Source organism: Corvus hawaiiensis, chromosome 1 (assembly GCF_020740725.1).
Source record: "Corvus hawaiiensis isolate bCorHaw1 chromosome 1, bCorHaw1.pri.cur, whole genome shotgun sequence".
In the NCBI taxonomy this organism is placed as follows: Eukaryota; Metazoa; Chordata; class Aves; order Passeriformes; family Corvidae; genus Corvus; species Corvus hawaiiensis.
This window is the reverse complement of record NC_063213.1, coordinates 34,035,791-34,056,036: the sequence shown is the minus strand read 5'-3', so window position 1 is coordinate 34,056,036 and position 20,246 is coordinate 34,035,791. Positions and strand designations below refer to the sequence as shown.

General features: G+C 37.0%; 1 protein-coding gene across 7 annotated transcripts in view; it reads left to right on the top strand.

Annotated features, from left to right (window-relative positions):
• The window catches only part of LARS2 (leucyl-tRNA synthetase 2, mitochondrial), a 134,046-nt gene extending 114,910 nt beyond the window's left edge, over nt 1–19,136 (top strand). For all 7 annotated transcript variants that reach the window (XM_048299538.1, XM_048299561.1, XM_048299549.1 and 4 more), the window contains 6 exons: nt 373–555; nt 3,200–3,369; nt 4,368–4,445; nt 6,471–6,582; nt 13,166–13,293; nt 18,764–19,136. In XM_048299538.1, coding sequence (XP_048155495.1) covers nt 373–555; nt 3,200–3,369; nt 4,368–4,445; nt 6,471–6,582; nt 13,166–13,293; nt 18,764–18,943 — 851 coding nt within the window. In that variant the 3' untranslated portion in view covers nt 18,944–19,136. The remainder of the gene's footprint in view (nt 1–372; nt 556–3,199; nt 3,370–4,367; nt 4,446–6,470; nt 6,583–13,165; nt 13,294–18,763) is intronic.
• Nucleotides 19,137–20,246: the final 1,110 nt, after the last annotated feature.

Here is a 20,246-nt window from a genome sequence, read left to right as displayed (position 1 = left end):
AATTGTATCCAATCAGTACAGCTATCTAGGAAGTTTATTTAAATGTCGTGGTTATAACAAAGCTTAAATATCAGGAACTGTCAAGGCAGCACTTAGGATGCATGCCTGATACAGCTTCCAAATGGTAGGAGACTTTTTGTCATGATGTGATGGAAGCGTTAGGATATTACTGGTGTTAAAATGTTGACATAGGAAAAATATGGGAAGGAAGAGAGTGTTTGAAATGGGTGGTATTCCTCTTTAGGCTGTTTTGGAAAAAAAACCCAGAACACTATCAGTAGTTGTTTCTTCTCATGCTTAGGGAACAAAATTAATTGCTGTTACAAGTGAGCAAAATTTGTTTCAGTATTTTTTGTACGTCTTAATATTTAGGAACTGAACCAGTTCACCTGAAAACTGGTGAGAAGCTCCAAGTTTCTTGGGAAAAAATGAGCAAATCTAAGTACAATGGAATAGACCCTGAGGAAATAGTGAAAGGGTATGGCATTGACACCCTACGTCTTTACATTCTGTTTGCTGCTCCTCCAGAACAAGACATTTTGTGGGATGCTAAAAGTAAGTCACATTGCTTCTGTTGTTTTTGTTGTGGGCTTGTTTCTTTTTTCTCAAGTATTATATTTTAAACACAAAATTAATACAGTTCTTGATGCCCAAGTTTTGGAAAAAATGAATTTAAAATGTATCATAAACAGATTTTATAATAAACAGTTTTGCTTGTTTCTTTTAAAAGAGAGGGTCACAAAGCTGTCACTGAGAGGCAAACTTGCAAGATTATTGCAAGCAGCTTACCTCTTATAAGCTAAAAGCACATATGAAAAGTACTTCTTAAGTTGTATTTTCTTCTGAAAACTTGGACCTCATTATCTTTTTTTTAATTAGCAATGATTGATTAACTGAAAATTATTTTTCTTTATAATCTGTTTTTTCTGGTCATATCAGATCACAGATACAACTTTACAATATTTTGTTATTTGCATTTATTAACATGCATGCAGTGGCTTTTGTAAGCTGGACTATGAAATACTTTTCAGAAGAATCTCATTAGAAGATAATCAGAGTTCCTAGTAATTAATATTTCTAGATATGACATTTTTATGAACTTACTTCTTGAATAAGTTAAGAATTACCCTCCTGTGCACTTATTTACTCCTATCATGCAATTCCTCATACTGACAGGTCTTAATTTCTTTTATCTACTGTGGTTCATACATTTTAATGTAGTCTTATACATTCATTTACATTTCACTTTCTTGTTGCATAAGGCTTTAAAAAGACACTTCACACCTGGTTTCAAGAAGTGTAGTTCTTCATTCTTTCACGTGTTAAGTTCTTACTACTTAGTTCAGCCTGAACTAAACTTTATTTCAGTTGTGTCTGCCACCCTTTATATTCATGTGTGTTCCTTTATATATTATTGCACTACTATATGTACTGGAGGAGTGGGCTTTATGAGTTCTCAGTCAGCTTTCTGTCACCATCTAATCACAACAGTAGAGAGCTAGGCATTTGAAAAGGTCTCTTAAAAAAATGAATCACTTAGAATCAAGCCTTAACAGCTGCATCCCGAACACTACCCAGATACACAATTCCCTCTGAGGCAGCTAATTTGGTGATGCACAATCTTTTTGCTGTATTTTTTGATCTTGAAAATGGAATACTTAAATTACCGTGGGGATAGTGTGTACCAAATCTTAGTTGCAAAGTATACAAGAGCTTGGTGATTAAATGTTTTGTAAGAAAGTAAAGCACATGCGGTTATAATGTTGGCAAAAATGCATTTAGTCATTAAAGCCAACCTGTTTACCACTTGAGAAATACAAAGATAGATTTCAGGGTCATTTCATGTTAAAGAGTATTGGAAAATGTGAACAAAAGGAGATTTTAGCAGCCTAAAGATATTTCCAGGGGAGAAGAAAATAGAAAGTTAGGTGAAAAGCATCTCTTAAATCTTTACACTTTGGTCTGAATTTCTTAATGATAACAAAATTATGAATGTTTAAATTAAAGAAATCAAGTAGGTTGTGTTGGGTTTGACCTTGGACTAGATGTCAGGTGCCCACCAAGCTGCTCTATCACTCCTTGCTTTTCAGTTGGACAGGGGGAGAAAAGTACAGCAAAAGGCCTGTGGGTTGTGATAAGGACAAGGAGATCACTCAGCATTTGCCATCATGGACAAAACGGACTCAAATGAGAAATTAATTTAATGTATTACCAATTAAAATTAGAGTAATGAGAAGTAAAACCAAATTTATGCCTTCCCCTCACCCCCTCCCTTTTTTCCTGGGCTCAACTGTCTCTGTCATACATGGGGGAAACTCCTAGAAGCTTCCCAGAGAAGCCATCCTTGCAGCCCGTCACTACCAAAACTTTGTCACACAAAGCCATTAGAGGAAATTCTCTCACTCAGAAAATATTAGATACTGGTTCTCAGTTGTCATGATCCTTCTCTTCACTAGATTTGTTTTGATAGCCTTTTGATGATTGCCCTCCAGGCTAGATTCCTCGTCCTTTCAGTGGTGGACATCAAGGCAGGGTCTCGCATCATTCTCTCCTGTGGTGTGAGCAGCCATGGAGTAGGACTGATGCCTTCAGGGTCAAGGTGAACACAGCTTCACAGTCTCCCATCCCAAACTAAACTGCGTCAAAAGAGGGTACCAAGGATCAGAGCCTGTACTCATTAGCACAGTAGCATCTCTGTAGCAACAGAAGTATACATACTATCTAAAATCTAATTTGAAAGAAACTTCTCAGTTTGAAACAAATGTGTGTGCATACTTGTAAATATATATACATATATGTATGTATGTATGTATGTTTGTATTCTGCCATGAATTCAAAAAATGAGAGCTTGTACAACTCCTTTCTGGAGTCATTAAAACACCAGATGAGCATTCTAGCATTGGCATAACATTGGGTTATTTTACAGATTTTAGCAAATATTCTGTGCTGTATTCTTGCTATATATATGTTTTAAAGTCATTGCAGAAAAATACTTTTATCTTGCAGGTTTTTTTCCATTAGAGCAACTCAGCATTACTTGTAAAGACATTTTTAATTGCATTGATATCTTTTATTTAAAATAGAGAGGTTTTTTTAAAAAAATGTTCAACTCCAGTGTTCTGTTCCTGCTTTTCTTTAAAGTTTTGGATTCTTTACTTGTAACTGACATTTGTTTCTGAAAATCTTTCATTAATCTCAGCTGATGCCATGCCAGGTGTTCAGAGATGGCAGACGCGCCTCTGGGCTCTTGTAACCAAACTTATTGAAGCAAGGACTTCAGGAACCATGCCCAATCCTGAGCTTCTGAATAAGAAAGAGAAGGCTGAAGCCAGAAAGATCTGGGAGCAGAAGAATCTGGTGATTTCTGAGGTTAATAGAAACACTTACATAGTTTTCAAATGACTAAATAAGTTGTTTCTTATGCTAAAACCATATGTTTGACTTAGAGAGCCAAAAGCTTTTTCCCCAGATGAGTAGCTAAATTTTTTTAAGTGAATTATTCTCTATGTAAATAATTTTACCTATCTACAAATTTTGTGGAACAGAACTTACTTAAAGGATGTATGCCTCATTTAAGGAATGAAATGTTATGACATTAAAGTTTTGTCAATCAGGGGTTTGAGTAACTGCATTTCAAGCAACAAAACTGTAGGTGGGTTCTCTAGGTTACCCTAACAAAAGCTTTTGATCTCTTTGCTTCATACCTCATTATCATGCCTGCTGTTTCATATAGAATGAAAAAAGCCACTGGTGAAAATATATTAGCATAGCCTTGTAAAAAATACTGAAATGGTTGTTCATCTCTGGTTATGTGTTGTCTCCTGCTGTGATTAGTATCAATTCAATTAACCAAGACTCAAAAGGAGACATAAATACCTGAAAAATTCACTTCAAGTATTTTCTATAGATAAAAATTTTTGCCATTTTAATCCCTGCTGTGAGGGATATTCCAGATCATTTAACAGACTTAATAATTCTGATCTTGTAATCTATGAACAAGCTTTCACCAGTATAAATGGATTTACAAGAGAGAAGGCCTCTTGTAGGGGCAAAGGGAATATATTTTATTAAAGGAAATAAGGGGTGACTAATGCACATTTTTCATAGCATTGATTGAAGCTTTTTAAGTCCTGAAACAGAAAGGAAGTTAATCAGTTGAATTTTTATATGATTGTTATTTTCCCATACACACATATGATTGCACATATGATGTGTTTGCATACCAAAATGATTTTCACGGAAGAGGTAAGATGCATGTATTTCACAAATTGAAATTGATTATCAGTTATGTTTTTCATTTAAAAACCCAGTATTCCAAGTTTGAGAATTTTAAGTAATTAATGACAGACCTTTTCTTCTAATACAAGGTAACTGAGTACTTCACAAAGGATCATTTGTTCAATGCAGCTATTTCCCGATTGATGAGCCTCACAAATGTACTCCATGTAAGTATGTGATATTAATTAAGGTATTTTTCTCTCAGCCTTCCTGTCGGTCTTTACACAAAGCAGTAGCTGCCTGAGCTATAGCTCCAGCTGTCTGTAAGTCGTTAACTTCATAAACTGTGTTACTAAGTCAAGAGCCTAGTTGAGTTACTCAGTTCAAATGCAGCATGTTCTAGTATCGCTGTAACCCTGAAATATAAACAGTTTTGCAGGAGGAGCTTGATGGTATTAGATCCACTAGATTCTGATGTTTATGTCTGCATCCTGTAATTTCAAGAGGATACATTTTGTTTAGTTCTGTTCTTTGTTCTCTTGATTTTAGCCAAGTTGCGTAGGTAGCTAGGTATAGTAGTACATTTTAGAGTTACCGAACATTCTGATATAAAAAGGGTTATTCTTTGCAAGGAAAATCACACATAGTCAATCCTCAATGACAGCTTACACTGCTGAACTTAAGTTTTAAGATTTTTTATTTAGATTATGTTGTTTATTAGCCAGTGGTGATAGATGAAATATAATAAACTATTATCATTATTTTTGTTACTACTCTTAGATCTGGTTGAGCAATCCTTCAGGCATATAATGGTAACCTGATATAGACCAGAAATTAAATACAATTTTGAAAGTTTCAACTTCTTTGTTGAAATACCATTTTATACCTTATGGATTCCAAGGAGCTTATTGGCAAAATCAAGGAATTTAACAAAAAGTTAAGTAGGTTGTGCATGGATACTGTATTGAAACAACTTAAGTCTGGGATCCTGTGTGATGTTGGAAAGGTAACACACAGTTCTTTATCTCCAACTCAATGACTCATAGGCATTTGGGGCTAATGGAAGGTGGAATGAGCGTTAAAAAAAAATAAAACTCAGTGTCCTACAGACAGCCAGATACTTGAACACTGATGTATTTCTTGAGCAAAGAAGTCAGTGCAGTATCTTTGAAGAACAAGTTTCTGCCTAGAATGCTGACACTTCCTCTTTTGCTCCCAATTGAAAGGAGAAAGTGGAAAGGTGGGCAAGGATTAAACATTGAAAGCAGGTAGTAGTTACTAAAACTTACCCAAATATAGTTTGCTTATCACTGTAAGTGATAAGAAGATGCCCTCTGACAACATTTGCGGTCAAGCAAATCACTGGTTTTGGACAATTTTCTAGTTGATGACAGTGTGTGTTCATCACATCAAGTAATTCTCATAAGCTGACATGTACTGACATTTTTTTTGTGCTGTTTCATTAGAGGGATAGATTACAAAATAATTGCAGCAACTGAATTTACCTTGGGGTGTAATCTCTTACACAGGCAAAGAAAGAAAAAGTTCCTCTGATTACTTTTAGTGCTGTATCTTTTCTTTTAAGTTTAAGTTTTCTGTAAGTAAAGTTAAATGGAGAAATTAAGTTCAAATTTTGTCAGTCAAGTACCTTTTGCCAGAAATTGAACATTTTCTATACTAAAGAAGCCAGACACTTTACTAAAATAATGAGAACATCAAACTGTAAAAGACTTCGCTGTCCTTTCATTCCCAAAGCTTCCTTCAGCTCTAAAACCTTCACTTTCTCACTAAATTCAGCTTTACTTTTACCACTCAGTGATCCTGTGCAATTGAACCTTGTCCAAACAAAACCTGTGTTGCATTCAGCACAGTTTGACTGTCATAAACAAGTGCTTCACCTCTTCTCAGCTCTGGGTTTGCCTAAGATTGCACTTCTAGAAAAGGCAGCACTCAAAATGATTTTGAGGGCCACTCTTCTCCACATGAGTGTGTGTTCAGAGTTCTATGCTAGAGCAGAACCCCAAGGACCATCAGCCACTTTAGAATTAGCTTCTAAATGTTAGAGAGCACTCTGTGACCAAGAGTTGTGATTTTAATTCTCCATTTTCATAAGTTTCCAATTTATTGTGAAATTATGCTCTCCTTAGCATAGACATTGATTTTAGGTTTTATTACTACATTTTCTTCTTAATTAAACTACTTTCCCCCCACCTCAGAATGTTAATAGTTTGTTTCTTTGTCTTTTCGCTCAGCAAGCTCCTCAGCCTCTTGTTCTCCACAGCACAGAATTTGAAGATGCTTTGGCTTCACTCTGCATTATGGTTGCACCTATGGCTCCCCACATTGCATCAGAGATGTGGAAAGGTATTTATAAACTTTATATAGATGTTCCAGGAAAAAGGACAAGAAATTTGCAAAAATATCTCTCACTCAGTACATGTGTCACTTATCTCTGAATTCTTCATCTAGCTTGTCACCTTCTGTCATAATTGTTAAACAAACTTGAACCTTGTGGCATTCCCACATCTCTTTTCTCCCTTTGGTTTCTTTTTCCTTGAATACAGATGTGGATTTCTTGAAAGTAGGCAGAGAAAGGGAGAAAGAAGAAAAATTCAAGACAGTACTTGCATGAGGAATTCATATGTCAGCTGCTAACTGCTCCTGAATATGGATGAATAGGATGGCATTATTAAGAGCTGAACACCAGGACAGAAACAGCCCTTTTTCAAATAACATTTTCAGAGTCTTTTTCAAATAACTGTTTCAGAGTCACAGGTATTTTCTTTCAGGAATTCAGGCAAAGAGAACCATATCAGAGGGCTGGATACTAAAAGGACTAAAGGAGTGTTCAGTAAAAATCCTACTCTTTTAGAATCCTCCAGAGACTGAGGGACACTATGCTGTAAATTAACCTGCCATGGAGAATGGGAATGGTAGATAGGATATCTTTTTTAAGACCTGTCACAGTTGTACAGGTCTGAATACCAAATGGGCTAAGTTGCATGGTGCTGATACAGTTAAAGCCTGTGAAATAAGGGATATGCATGCCAGAGTTCAGCAGCTGATTTTAAGGTTTATTGGGAAAAGTCCTAAGATGCACATGGGAAGATAGAAATATATTCTGCATTGTGGCTGGCCACAAACTGCTGTGTGGTTTTGGACCTAATGTTAGCTTTTGGATGCTGTTTTAATGGGTTTATTTTCAACGGTCATCCCAAAAAACATTACACATTCAAGTGTTTGCAGAGCAGTGCTACTAATCTGATTATATTTCAATATTGTGCATGGCCCTGTAATGTTAATTGCCAAGGAAAGACTGCTCTTGTTCAAAGCAGTAACAAAGAGGCAGAGCCTATAGAAACAAGATGATTCGGTGGGGAGAGTGGGATAGGTTTTTTGCATGTGTTTTCGTTTCCAGTGATTTTAAAATGTCTTAGTAGAATACTAAGAATATGTCTGGAATAAAAGGTGGCATCAGACATGATCCATCTGGTCTTTTACTATGACATGCCATCTAATTAAAAGAATACTGAAGAAAAGTAATTAGCATGACTATCTTCCACGGTGGCAGATGGAGGCAGAAGAGATCCTAGATAATTACTTATACATACAGTGCCTTCTGAACTTGGAATTCTAATATATGTTAGGAAATACAGAATTATCAACTATGGTTGATAAAATGACAAAGAGCACTAGGCTATCTTAATTAACAACTTGTCAGACATAAAGCTTAATCCTGTAGCATTTTGAATGTTAGATAAGGAAGTCTTTTCTTGCTACTAAAATCACTGGAGAATGAAAATGATAAACATTTTCTGGATCTCCCTCTGATGTAAGAATGAAAAGGAAGCATATGAAAATTGGAACTGCATTGTCCTTAGCCTCTGTCTGCATTTAAAGATAAAATATTACTTGTGTGGTCCAAGGACATGTGCATTGTAATTCAGTGCAGCAATCATAAAAAAATCATTGTGTGTTGATTATTGCCTGAAGAATTTTATTACTAAATTTGAAAATGGCAGTATCTTTTAGCATGGTGATCATTGCCTTATACTGAAGTTATTAATCTTATCAGGAGAATGTACATACATTTAACTGCTGCATTGTGGTAAGAAGACTGTATTATTTGGAAATAGCCAATATCTAGCAGTTCTGTCCTGGGACTGGGATTTCATATTAAAGATTCCCCAAGTTTTGAATTGCACTCTGGTTCCACCAAGTCATGTTGCTCTTCTGATGTAACCAATTTCTTAAACTTTGTATAGGTGATGATGCTTTATTATTTTAAATAATTTCAATATGAAAATTAGGGTTTCTAAATACTCTCTTTAGTTTTCTCTGTGCTTTACTTCTCCATACAGAGAGAGAATAAGTCTCTCCTTTTGTACCTTGGCTTTGCATCTAAATGTCGGGATAATGCTGCTTCCTCTTTCGTAAATTAGTCAGGAAAAGGAGTTTGTATATTGTTAGTTCTATAAATTGCACCTATAGCAGTGGACCCCACTCTTTGTTGGAAGCTGCTTGAATGCTGTTCTGTAAGTGCCTCACCTTTCAGCAGCTGAACAATAGCAATCCATGATACTTTGTGTGTGAAGAAGTTCTTTCTCCTGCCTTAGAGGAGGAACAGTTTTTGGTATTTTGGTGTGTCAGCCTAATGGTGTTAATTGTGCAGTGAATGCACTGGTTTATCGCTCAATAACATAAAAAGCAACCATAGCCCCTCAGTATGGGAAGAGTTCATCCGGCTGATATCTTGGCAGTTTATGAACACTAACAGGATGAGGAAATCAGTTTCCTTCCTGAAACCTTGTATCTAAGGAATATACAGACACTATTTGAGACTTTTTTTTTAGTTTGTTTGTAGTAGTACAGTGTTTTGCTGTTCAGACAAGGATATGAAACTGCTTATTGTGACTTGTTAAATTTTTATTAGAGATGGCACATGAAAGATAGGTATACCTTTGATAAACACATCTTAGGAAATACTGAAATTAAACATAATTTTTGGAATTTTTAATGGTATCATTGTCTTAGCAATATTTTAACTGTCACTACAATTGCTCTTTTGCAAGAATTTATCTAAATTCAGCCCTTGCTCAAGAAGGCTTCTGTAAAGAATGGGGTTGAGGAAAAACTAATTAATGTTGCAGATTTTAACTGAAAATCTGAATGTAGAAATCCCCCTTCACAAATCCAAGAAGAAACATGATTTGGAGTTTAAAATTATTTTTTTTTTCTCCGAGAGTAGTAACCTAAAAGGAAGGAAAGCAAGTCTTTCAAATGGAGGAAGACAGATTGTTTTAAGAAGGTTAAAAGGATTTGTGTGGAGTTTGCTGGGTTGCAAGCACATCCTAGAGTTAGCTTACAGTAACCCAGGCTTTTCACAACTTAGTTCTGTACTCCTGTACTAGTGGTATAATACAGCTTTTCGCAGAGCTGTCTGGAAATAGCTGTTACCATTCTGTGAGATTGCAGACTGTTTCACTTATGACTGACAGACATATTCTTCCTGAGCTGCAGAAAGGTATTTCAGATATGTAACTTGCCTGAATCTGTCAAATAGGGAGATTCATTAAATAGTAAAAAGCATATCAAGAACAAAGTAACATGGTAGCACTGCCAGAAAGAGACTGCACAAGCGAGTAGATACTCACCCAAAATGTCTCTCCACTTGCCCTTATACACTCCTTATCTGAGCTTTTTAAAAATTTTTTCTGCTTTGTCTGCTAGTGTGGTGGATTTTACTTAACACAGATTTCTATTGTTTCAATTTAGCTAAATCAAAAAATTAGCAGTATTTGGATGTTCACCCTCACAGTCATCTTATACTTCCCCCTCTGATCTTCTTAACATTTTTTGTTAGAAAATGCCTGGTCCTAAACTCTGATACTGCCGTTGTTTCAAATGCTTTCATTAGCTTCCTTTTATCACCCACTAAGACTTCCATCTTCCTTCCCTTTTCTGCTTTAACCTCGCCGTTCCAGGGCTTGTCCCAAGCCAGCTCTTTCTCAATTTACTTCATAATCACAACTTTTCCTCTGGTCTACATAATTTTGTGTCCAAGTAGCTGCACAATTACTGGAATTTTACAGATAATTGTTTCCAGTACTTTTTTTCTATAAGACTAAAGTTACCTTGCTGTCCTAACACCTTGCTGATACACCATTGCTCCCACGTCTTCCTTCTTAAATCTCTTTAAAATGAGAATCTGCTCTTCTCTGTCAAATAGCACCTATGGGGAAGTAGTATGCTTATGAAATACTCCTGTAATGCTAGTAAAACGTTGCCCTGAGCTGAAAAGTTGTTAGACTGGTCCTGTCCCCTCTTTCTCTCAACTTGCTAATTTACAGTAATACAGTAGTCATTTAACTTGGTGTTTTAAATTGGGTTCCAATGCTGTGAGTTACTGGTAAGGGAAACCTTGCTCTAGTATTAGCCTGCTAGTCTGTAGAAGTCAGCTGAAGCAGATCCAATAGCAAGATCAGGGCTTGCTGAGCCCTGATCAAAAACTGAGCACAAGTACTGTCTTTGATCTGTCCTGTACAGACGGGTAGATAAAAGTAAACAGCTTACAGTAAGTAAAAATGTACTCAGCTTTCTGTCCTGCATCTGTAAGAGAATCTATAGCCATAAAAGCAAAATACATCGAAAGATATGATGCAAAATGCACACCACTTCGTAAGATGCACTTCACTAGGCACTTTCAAGTACAGTAAGACAATGAAATAGGCTTTTTGTATTTTCACAATCAAAGTTTCAGAAATGGTCCATTTTTAATGTCTCAAACAGTGCTTTTTTCTAGTGTCTCAGAATCAAGTGGGAAGGCTGGAGAAGGGTTCTGTCTAGGTTTTCACAAGTGGACCATCACCATTGTGGATGAAGTTTCTGGTTTAGTGTGTTGAATTTTGAAAATACAAACCAAATCATTATGTTTTCTGTGTTCTACAGCTTACAAAATGTGAATTATGGCAGGAAGCCAAACAGGCAACTTAACTAAAACCTTCATTTTGGTTTCCTGTCAAACTTTTTTCTCAAACTAGTTCTGTTGACTTTTCTACTTCTCTTTTTCTATGGATGAGCTCATAGCTCATTTTGTAGCAAGAAAATGAACCAAAAGATTGACACTGGGCTTACTCACACTTTGCTTCAGAATACATTTTAATTATTGTTTTATTACTAGGTTTATTCAGACTGACAGCCTCCACAGGAAGTAAAAGTGACCCTGGTTTTGCTTTTGTACATAGAACCTCTTATATCAGAAAGTGAGTTTTAAATAGTTTGAAGAATTCTCTTCAACAGGAAAATAAGGAGTGGCCAGCATGCATGCTTCTGCCACAAGGCATGTGATCAGTTGGAAAGAAATGAGCTCATCTGGATGTTCAAAAGCCAAAAAGGAAAGAATCTAACAGCTGTTGTCTTTGCAGTCAGTGTGATAATGAATCATCAATATGAAGATTTTTTTCTGCTTGAGTTCCTATCTTTTGCTCTACTGCTGCAAAAGAAAAAAAAATACACAAAATCAGAGCCACTGAAGTGTTTTAATAAATTATTTACCTAATAAATAGTTGTTGTCATTAGGAAATGTGCATGTTCTTGCTTGCCATTAGAAATAGCTCCCATCGGTCCTCCCCGCTGCCCCTTTCTGAGTCATTCAGCAAATAGCATCGCTGTGTGTCATTTTACCAAAGCACTTTGTCTGAAAAAGCACTGAGAAAAATGTGGTGGATTTTTCTGGAGGAAGTTGCATGCTCTTTATGTCCCTGTTTGCTGTTACTCCCCGTATGAGTCTAAACAATCCAGCGAGCTGAATTGATGTATGCACTGTGCATGGGTGGGGTTTGCGCCTATGGCTGCTGTCGTGCTGTGTTTTGAACAGCTTCAGTGCCTCAGTCTCACCAGTGAATCTCGTGTTGATGGGTTTTCTTTATGCTTTTGCAGGAGTTTCCCTAAACCAGATGAGATTTCACATACATTTTGCAGTTCTGAATGAAGCATGCGCTTGTTAAAAGTTTTAGTCTGTGTTCATATTCATACACAGAGAATGCTTTTAATTTAAAAATCCCCCCGCTCTGTGAGAATCGCAAGAGCAATCATCATCAATATTGATCATATTTGACAGCATCTTGTTAAATGAAATCTTTGTATTTTGTCATACAGCTGCAGTAAACAGCAACATAAATCCCACTCAGAAGCTTTTTATGCAGTTACAGAATGCAGCTTCAGAATGACTTGCATCCTATTCTCCTATTACTTAAACAAATCAGGAATGAATTATCTTGGGAAGACCATAGCTGGTTTAATAAAAGGAGATCATTTATACACATTTTAGAAATTTTTAAAAATGAAATAAAAGGATAAAATATTTCAGAATGTAAAAATTGTAAGAAGGAGAGCAAGCTGCGCAAGGCATTCCTTTGTATCACCTTTAATTTGTGAGAAAATATACTTCACAAAACAGAGGAAATCTTGCAAGTAGATTGACTTGCAAATTTAGAAACTACCCAGATATTACAGGTGGTAAAATAATGAGCCACAATTGTTTATCATTCTCAGTTAGTAAAATTTTAATCAAACTGGTGGCGTTACTGAAAATAAATGCAGTATTATGATTGGCTTCTAGAAGCAGAGGTCAGCTTGTGTTGCAGTATTACAATTTAAAATAATAAGCAGTGGTCTTCTGTGCTCTTGGCAAAGTTATGGAGTGTTAATTTAAATCTACAGTGTGCCCACATTGTTAATATCCTTACACATGGTATAAAACAAATGATTCAAAGATGTGTATCTTTCTGTTTACAGTGTGTTGTATGGTAATCTAAACAATGTTATTTCCTCCTATGGCACTTGCTTTTAAAGTCAACTTTATCCTGATCTAATTTGTCAAACAAATTCCAAAGACCAAATGTTCCGGTTACAGTACAGATGAGTTTTTACTGGTTTTGTTTTCCAGGTTTGGCACATATGCAGAATAAACTTTGTATTCATCATCACTGGGATGTTGATGTTCTGCATCAGTCCTGGCCCAAAGTAGACCCAGAGTACCTTCAGCCATCAGATGTTGTGGAGATGTCTGTCCTGGTAAGAGCATTTTGATTTATTTTCAGTAGTGGCCAAGTAATGTGTTATGAGCCCAGAGGATGATGGAATTTCTGCTCTTGTGGAAGTTCCCTTAGTAGATGGCTCAGTGAAAGTTCAAAATAGAAGCTACAATTCCAGTTGTGCTGAATAATTAAAGTGGTTTCCTAAACAAAAAAATGTAGCAAGTCTGGAAGAGAGATGCCCTAAATATAAACCTTTCAGAGTGACTACATATTAGTACCTGTGGAGATCTGACCAGTGAATAGCTATGGGCAAGGATGATACAGTCAAAACTATGATCAAAATACAGGCCTAGATTTTGTGCCTGGTAGTGCATTTATTAACTCAGCCCTGTATAAAATGTATAATTAGGTGATATTTCTTGTGGTACCAGTAGTGCTCTGGCTCCCTAACAGAACCAATCATAAGCTGGGTTAAGTAGTGATTTTTGCCAAATGATGTTTCCCATCTGCCTTGGACTGAATTTCTGGCACATGTCAGGAGAGTGTATTTGCAGGAATGGGGTTGAGAAAACCAGCTATCTTTGGAAGTGTTGTAACTTCCAAGTCCTCTTTGAGCTCTAACGCCTTTGTGGCCTAGGGAAAGAGCTGGCTGTTCAGTGGGAGAGTGGACGTGTAACTACATTTAGTTAACCTGCAATTTTCCAACATGTGCATGTGCATGGTGTAGTTTACTGCCTTCTTTCCTATGGCTCTGGTTAACTAGCATGTGTTCAGGATGCTCCCAGGCATCATAAAGTTTAGTCATTAGATAGGACACAGTAGCAGCAAGTGCCACTGCAGGGCACAGAGGGAATGAATGCCTGGAGCCGAATGCATGGGATCCCTGAGCAGTGTTTCAGCTCTTCCACTGACTGACTCCTGGTCCACCTCAAGTTCTTCATGCTCAGGCATTGTGATAGTCTGTAATTAATGTAGTTGCATACTGCTAGATCTGCAGGACTCCTGCCTTTTTCACTGTTCCCCAAAGGACAATCTTTAATGCAAACATTCTAAACTTTAATGTTCTAAATTAAATTAAACACTTCAACTTAAACAGTTTCTGTGTTTCTGGACATTGAATGAAATGGAGCCTGTAGAAGAAATGTCATTTGGTCATGTAAAACTTCATGTTCTGTGTGTGTAAAAAAAACAGAGCCAATGCATTTTGGTTGTATTTTTTTCTGTTCACCCCTTTGGGAGAGGGAGCAAAGCAATTGGGTTGTTTTTGTTGAGCTGAGTTTTTTGAGGAGGAGAGAGAATGGTTGAATTTAGGGGAAGCCATGTTGCTATAGATTTCCTTAATCAAAGTATCTTTGCAACTAATTTCATATCTTGCCAAATCTCTCAGTCAATTTATTTGAACAGAATGAGAAACACTATTAAAACATTAATTTTTTGAACATTAAACATATACCCTTAACAGAGACCAGGGAGTATGTCTTTTTGAAGGAAATTTTCAATTATCATCTTTTCCCTAACCAAAGAGAAGGACTCAGTTGCCAGCTGGGGTTAATAAAAGACTTCATCTAATAGTCACTGTGGATGAATTGCTTTTTCCCTCTTTCTTGCCCTCTCTTTCTTTCTTTAAGTGACAAGCATTTAGTTATAACAGTAAAAATCTTCACTGAGGTATGGTCGGTTCTCTCAAGCTCAAAATAAGCCTTCACCTCCAAGCACAGCTAGCAAACATCTTGAATTCCAGTGTTCAGTTTATAAAGGAAGTCTTGAATGAGAAATTGTGTAATTATAGAAACATCTTTGCAGTTGTGGTTAAAGCAAATATGTTATTAAATTTATCTTTGAAATAACAACTTCAGCAACACGGGGAAAACTCTGGACACAATGTTTTTAAGACTACACAACCAAACATGAAAATGCCTAAACATTTCACTGACAATGCCTAAACATTTCATTTTCTGCTGACATGAAATATTCCTTCTCAAAAAACAAGAAACAAGAAAAAAAAATAATTCTGCTATCTATAGCCACTATGAAAATTATTTTTGTTTCTTTTCCTGGTTGACTTTGTCAAAGCCATAGCCTTGTGTAACAGTCTTGTTATAATGAGAGAAAAAAACAACCCCTGGGTTCTCAGTCATATATTCATGGAAGAATATGATGTATGTAAACACCTTACTTCTGAGAAAGCAAGTGACTGGAAGACCAGAGAGACAAATTGCTTTTTTGAACTGGGAATAATTCTTAGCAATAGTGCCTACAGTGTGTGCCTGGCTTTCTACTGTAAGAGTAGGGCAAAAGGGAAATATGGGGAAGCAGGGAATGTGAATGTGCAGGGAATGTGGGAAGTCTTGTGGACACTGTAGGTTTTTGTATGGCTGCAAAAATAAATTGCCCTCATTAAACCAAGAAACACTCGCAATACTGAGGAATTGGTTAGTTGCAAAGAGTCAGTGTCTCTTCACAAGGCTGTACAGTCAAACCAAGTCTTTGGGCCACAACCCTATTCTTCTCAAGCCATCAAACTGCCTCAGGCTGCCAGGGATTTGTCTGCTGAGACATTCTGGGTTTATTTCTCTTCACACAAAATACTTCATTATTTCCTGTCTGTGCTGGAGTTATGTCTTTCCATATTTAACCCAAAGCAACAAAAGCAACAAACTCACTGCATCCTTGGCTGAAACAATATAGATTGCCTACAAGAAAGACATTTAAATTCACTGGATATGCACAGTATCTGTTACTCTAAATGTTATTGCAAAGTTGAGTATTTTTAATAATACTGTATATTATTAATGCTCTGAAAAATCTGACCTGAATGTAGTGTGCCTTTCATCCTATGAGCACAATTTCTGACTAGCATTTCTCACATTTTCTAGGTGGTGCAGAACTGTTAGCAGATGTGGTCTTATAACTGATGTTTTTATAAATAAAAAAAAAGTTGGTGTCATTTTTCTTGCTTTGGCGTATGAGGGAGGCCTAACAGTTCTCAGATATTTATTTTCTTTTTGCCTTCTCAGAAGGATTATGCATCAATAGTAAAAAAATATTTGAGTTGAATTAAAAATTCCTCTCTGCAGCCTCAAGGTGCTTATTTTTCAGTCTGTTGTGATTTCATTTCAACTTTTGTAACCTCTGTAGTTACCGCCAGCTCCCTGTAGATCTGGAATAGTGTAGAATGTCAAATCAAAAATAAAAAAAAAAAGGGGAAATGAGGGAAAAGAAGAAAAGAGAAAAGCAACTGCTTCCTCCCTTGGGGGAGAAAGGACCCAAGACTTGTGTATTTCTCCTCTTGCAGTTTGCCATGGTTTTTCAGAGAAACAAGGCTGCCAGCACCCAATTTTCTTGTGCTGGCACTTTTACCTGGAAGTGCCAAGGGTTATGCTGGTCTAGTGAGATAAAGAGAGAGAGATGGAGGAATAGCAGAAGGCATTTGTCCTGCTGAGGACCTAAGCCCTGGACTAAAAGGATATGTGAATAGAATGCTTGTTACACACAGCATGTGATTAAATCTGCAGCTGCCTGTTTTAAGAATAGTGTTAAAATGCTTCAGGATATAATATAACATAATGAAAGCCAATGCTCAAACGTGGTGAAACCATAACCAATCTGCTGTTTGATGGGAGTTTTGGTCCCAGCTCAGAGCATAGTGTGGGAAGATCAGGAGACATGCTGTGGGAAGGTGGAGATGTGCTGTGGGAAGGTACACAGTGCCAGGTCGCCCAGGCTTCTCGACCTTTCTAGGAAAACACAACTGCTAGCAGTCATTTATTTACCAAGTTGATTTAGACTGCTTGGCTTTTCTGTCAAGAACAGCACCAAATAGGCTAGTTGTGGAAAATTTCCCCCTGCCAACATCCATCCACTGGGACATATTCATTTGCATGATGGAGGACAGTGAATGACATTTTAACTAGGCAGGCATAGCTTTGAACTGCAGTCTGCGTGTCCTAGCAGCAAGCTGAGAAGGTTGCTTTATATTCCCACTAAAACTGTATCTGTTTGGATTTTACTGTTTTCTTTTTCCTGTGGAATGCATTTCTCCTCTGAAGTGTCCTGTCAAAAAGAACTGATTGTATTTATTTTTCATAAAAGCTTTAAAAATTAACTCCTATGTGTTTTTCAAGGACTTTACTTTACACCAGGTGCTAAAGGCAAAGTTTAACACAGACAGCCTTTTATGATGCCTCATTATGGATGCATGTAAGAGTAGTTAAAAACCTACTGACATTATCACTGCCAATTCTTGTCAAGACTAGTCAAAAAACAGAAGTGGCCAATCCTTGCTGCATTTGAGACTTCATCTTGTTCCTTAAAAATCTGTCCCAACTTCCTCTCTCAGCGAATTGCACAAATTATTTTATTTTCAATAAAATAAAATACAAATAAAATACATACTAGGTAAGTGAACTAGGTCTTTCTCATTTGTCATATGTTGCATACAGACATTCTGGATAAAATCCAGGTGAAAGCCAAGTCATGTACATTTTTATGTCCAAACTCCATGAAGCAATGTAGAATTTAGAATTCTACAATTTAGAAGATTGAAATCTCTTTGAAATGATCCTTAGGGGTCAGAGATCTGCAGTACCTACACCAGATTATTATGCAAGTAATGTGATTAACTGCATTTAAAAATTCAAATTATTTCATTTTCCAAAATGTGTTATTGACAGTCTTCTCATTAGCCACTGAAAATAGTCCATATAAATCTGAAAGCTTTTGTAATAATTAAGTTTATACCAGCTCCAGAAAGGTACTCAGTCAGGCTCTGTATTCTGTGTCCATTATCTACTCTCATTGGATGACGGAAAGGATTTATAAAACCATTTTATAAATTAAGGTGATTCCCACCAAAGGACTTACTCATTTTTACTTACATGATTCTGCCCCACTGAAGCAAAACCAGCGTGGAAGCTGCTCTGAAAACCAGCCACACACAGGAAAATGTTACTTAGTGTGTAGTTGACGTCTTTGCGGTCAGTGTTGGATTAATGAGCCATGGTTTGAGTGCAGCATATAACAATGAGTGCAACATACACTAAGTTAAAGCCTGTTTTTCTAAAAATAATAAATCTTCCATTTGAATTGCTGCAAGACATTGCTTAGCTGTAAAGAATCCAAATTGCTGCCCAGAAGTTTGTACAAACCAAGATTCCCACTGGACAAACCATTTTATGCAGCTCGTGTGACTGTCACGTTTTTGAACTTAAAGGATCTCTGCATTGCACAGTCACGTGCTGCTTGCTGTCTTCAAAACTGAGACTTCCTGTGGCCACTTCTTCAAATTTTTTTTGAGTATCACGAGTCAGAGTTTTATCTTATGGTAGATGGACAGGAGATAGGAAGAATTTTATCCTCTACTTAGAAAGTGTGGGTTTGGAGAAAGGAGATTTTATTCCACTTTTTTCCTTTCCTTTTGTAACAAGATGGATTGGATAGAAGAAATGAAATTGTAGGAAACAGTCTAGTAACTGCTGTTTTTTCTTGCTTTCATGTCTCTTTTTCAGATCAATAACAAAGCTTGTGGCAAAGTTTTTGTGCCTCAGCAAGCAGCCCGCAATTTTGAAGAAGTCCACGAGCTAGTTCTTCAAAGTGAACTTGGAGTCAAGCATCTCCAGGGACGAGCCATTAAAAAGGCCTTTCTGTCTCCCAGAACTGCCCTTATCAACTTCTTAGTGCAAGAATAGTAAAGGCTCTGCTAGGCTGTAAAAGGGAACTGGAATCTTTTGAGGTGGAAACCAGTGCAAAAACACCAGTTATGGTTATTTCACAGTCATGTAAAGGTGTGAAAGAAATCTTATTAAAATCAGGTTGCTGCTAAATCTTCCTTTCAATGCAGAGAAATGTGCAGAATTAAAGTTTCTTATTGAGTCATGGTAAGATGCTGTTTGTCCATGTTCTTTGGGAGAATGAGATGGAAGCATAGAGGAGCTAAACAATTGTAACAGAATGTAGGTGACAGAAGGTGCATGGGGCTTAGTGTCAGCCTCAGGAATATATCCTGTTGGAAAGTTGGCTTGGCTAAATGCAGATGCATAAATGTGATTCCAGGACTAAATGACTGCCCTGAGTAAGTGCTACCCCAAATGTTAGGTGTGCTTTGCTCCCTGTATCTCATGTTTGGGTACCCTACCATTAACTAACATCTAAAGTTTTAAGAAAATGCTACAAAACACTACAGAGTATTAATGTAAAAAAATAATTTCTTTGCACTGACCAATGGCCTTGGGTAGAGCAGGTAGCCAGAATGGTCGCCAGAATGGGGTGGTTTGATACATTTCACATAAATTTCAGAACCAAGCCAAGAAAAAGGTTAGGTTATTTAGCCAAGCCCTGCCTTAGCCAGGGTTCTCCTTCCTAGCTGATACATTTGTGTTGGCACATGCATGAGAGGTGCAACTTTAGCAAAGTGCTGATGGTTGCTTCTGCATGGAACAGGATGGAAGTTGCTTCCTATGCATGAGCCATCTCAGAGAATTTCAGGGCATTCAAGAGAGGGATCAGTCAGCTGCTAGAAAAGCAGCAGTGGGGAAGGCAAACAGGGTGCTTTTTGCCTCTGCTGGATCTTGTAGTGCCTAGATTGTAAAACTTGCATTGAAATTCTTTCCTTTTTTTTTTTTTTTTTTTTTTTGAGGTGTTAAGTGAAAACAGCCATCATGTTTCTAAAAATCAATCAAACATTCTTAAAACATAAAGGTATTCTCATGCCCGATTCCAACCAGGTTGTTTGTACACTGCATTCCTGATATATCCACATGGAAGTATTGTACTCAGCAAATGCTTGAAAAAGAATTTCCAGGAGACAGTTGCAGGGTTCATTGTGAAAGAATGTTTTGTCTTTAACAGTCATTCAAGTAACTAGTCCAATAAGCCAGCCATTTGTGAGCCATTTGGACAGTTAAGAAATCAGCAGTAACAACCAGCGAGGCAAATACAGAGGTCTGCAGTAACCCTCCAGCCCAGCAGGCATCCAGACTCTGTACTGGATTG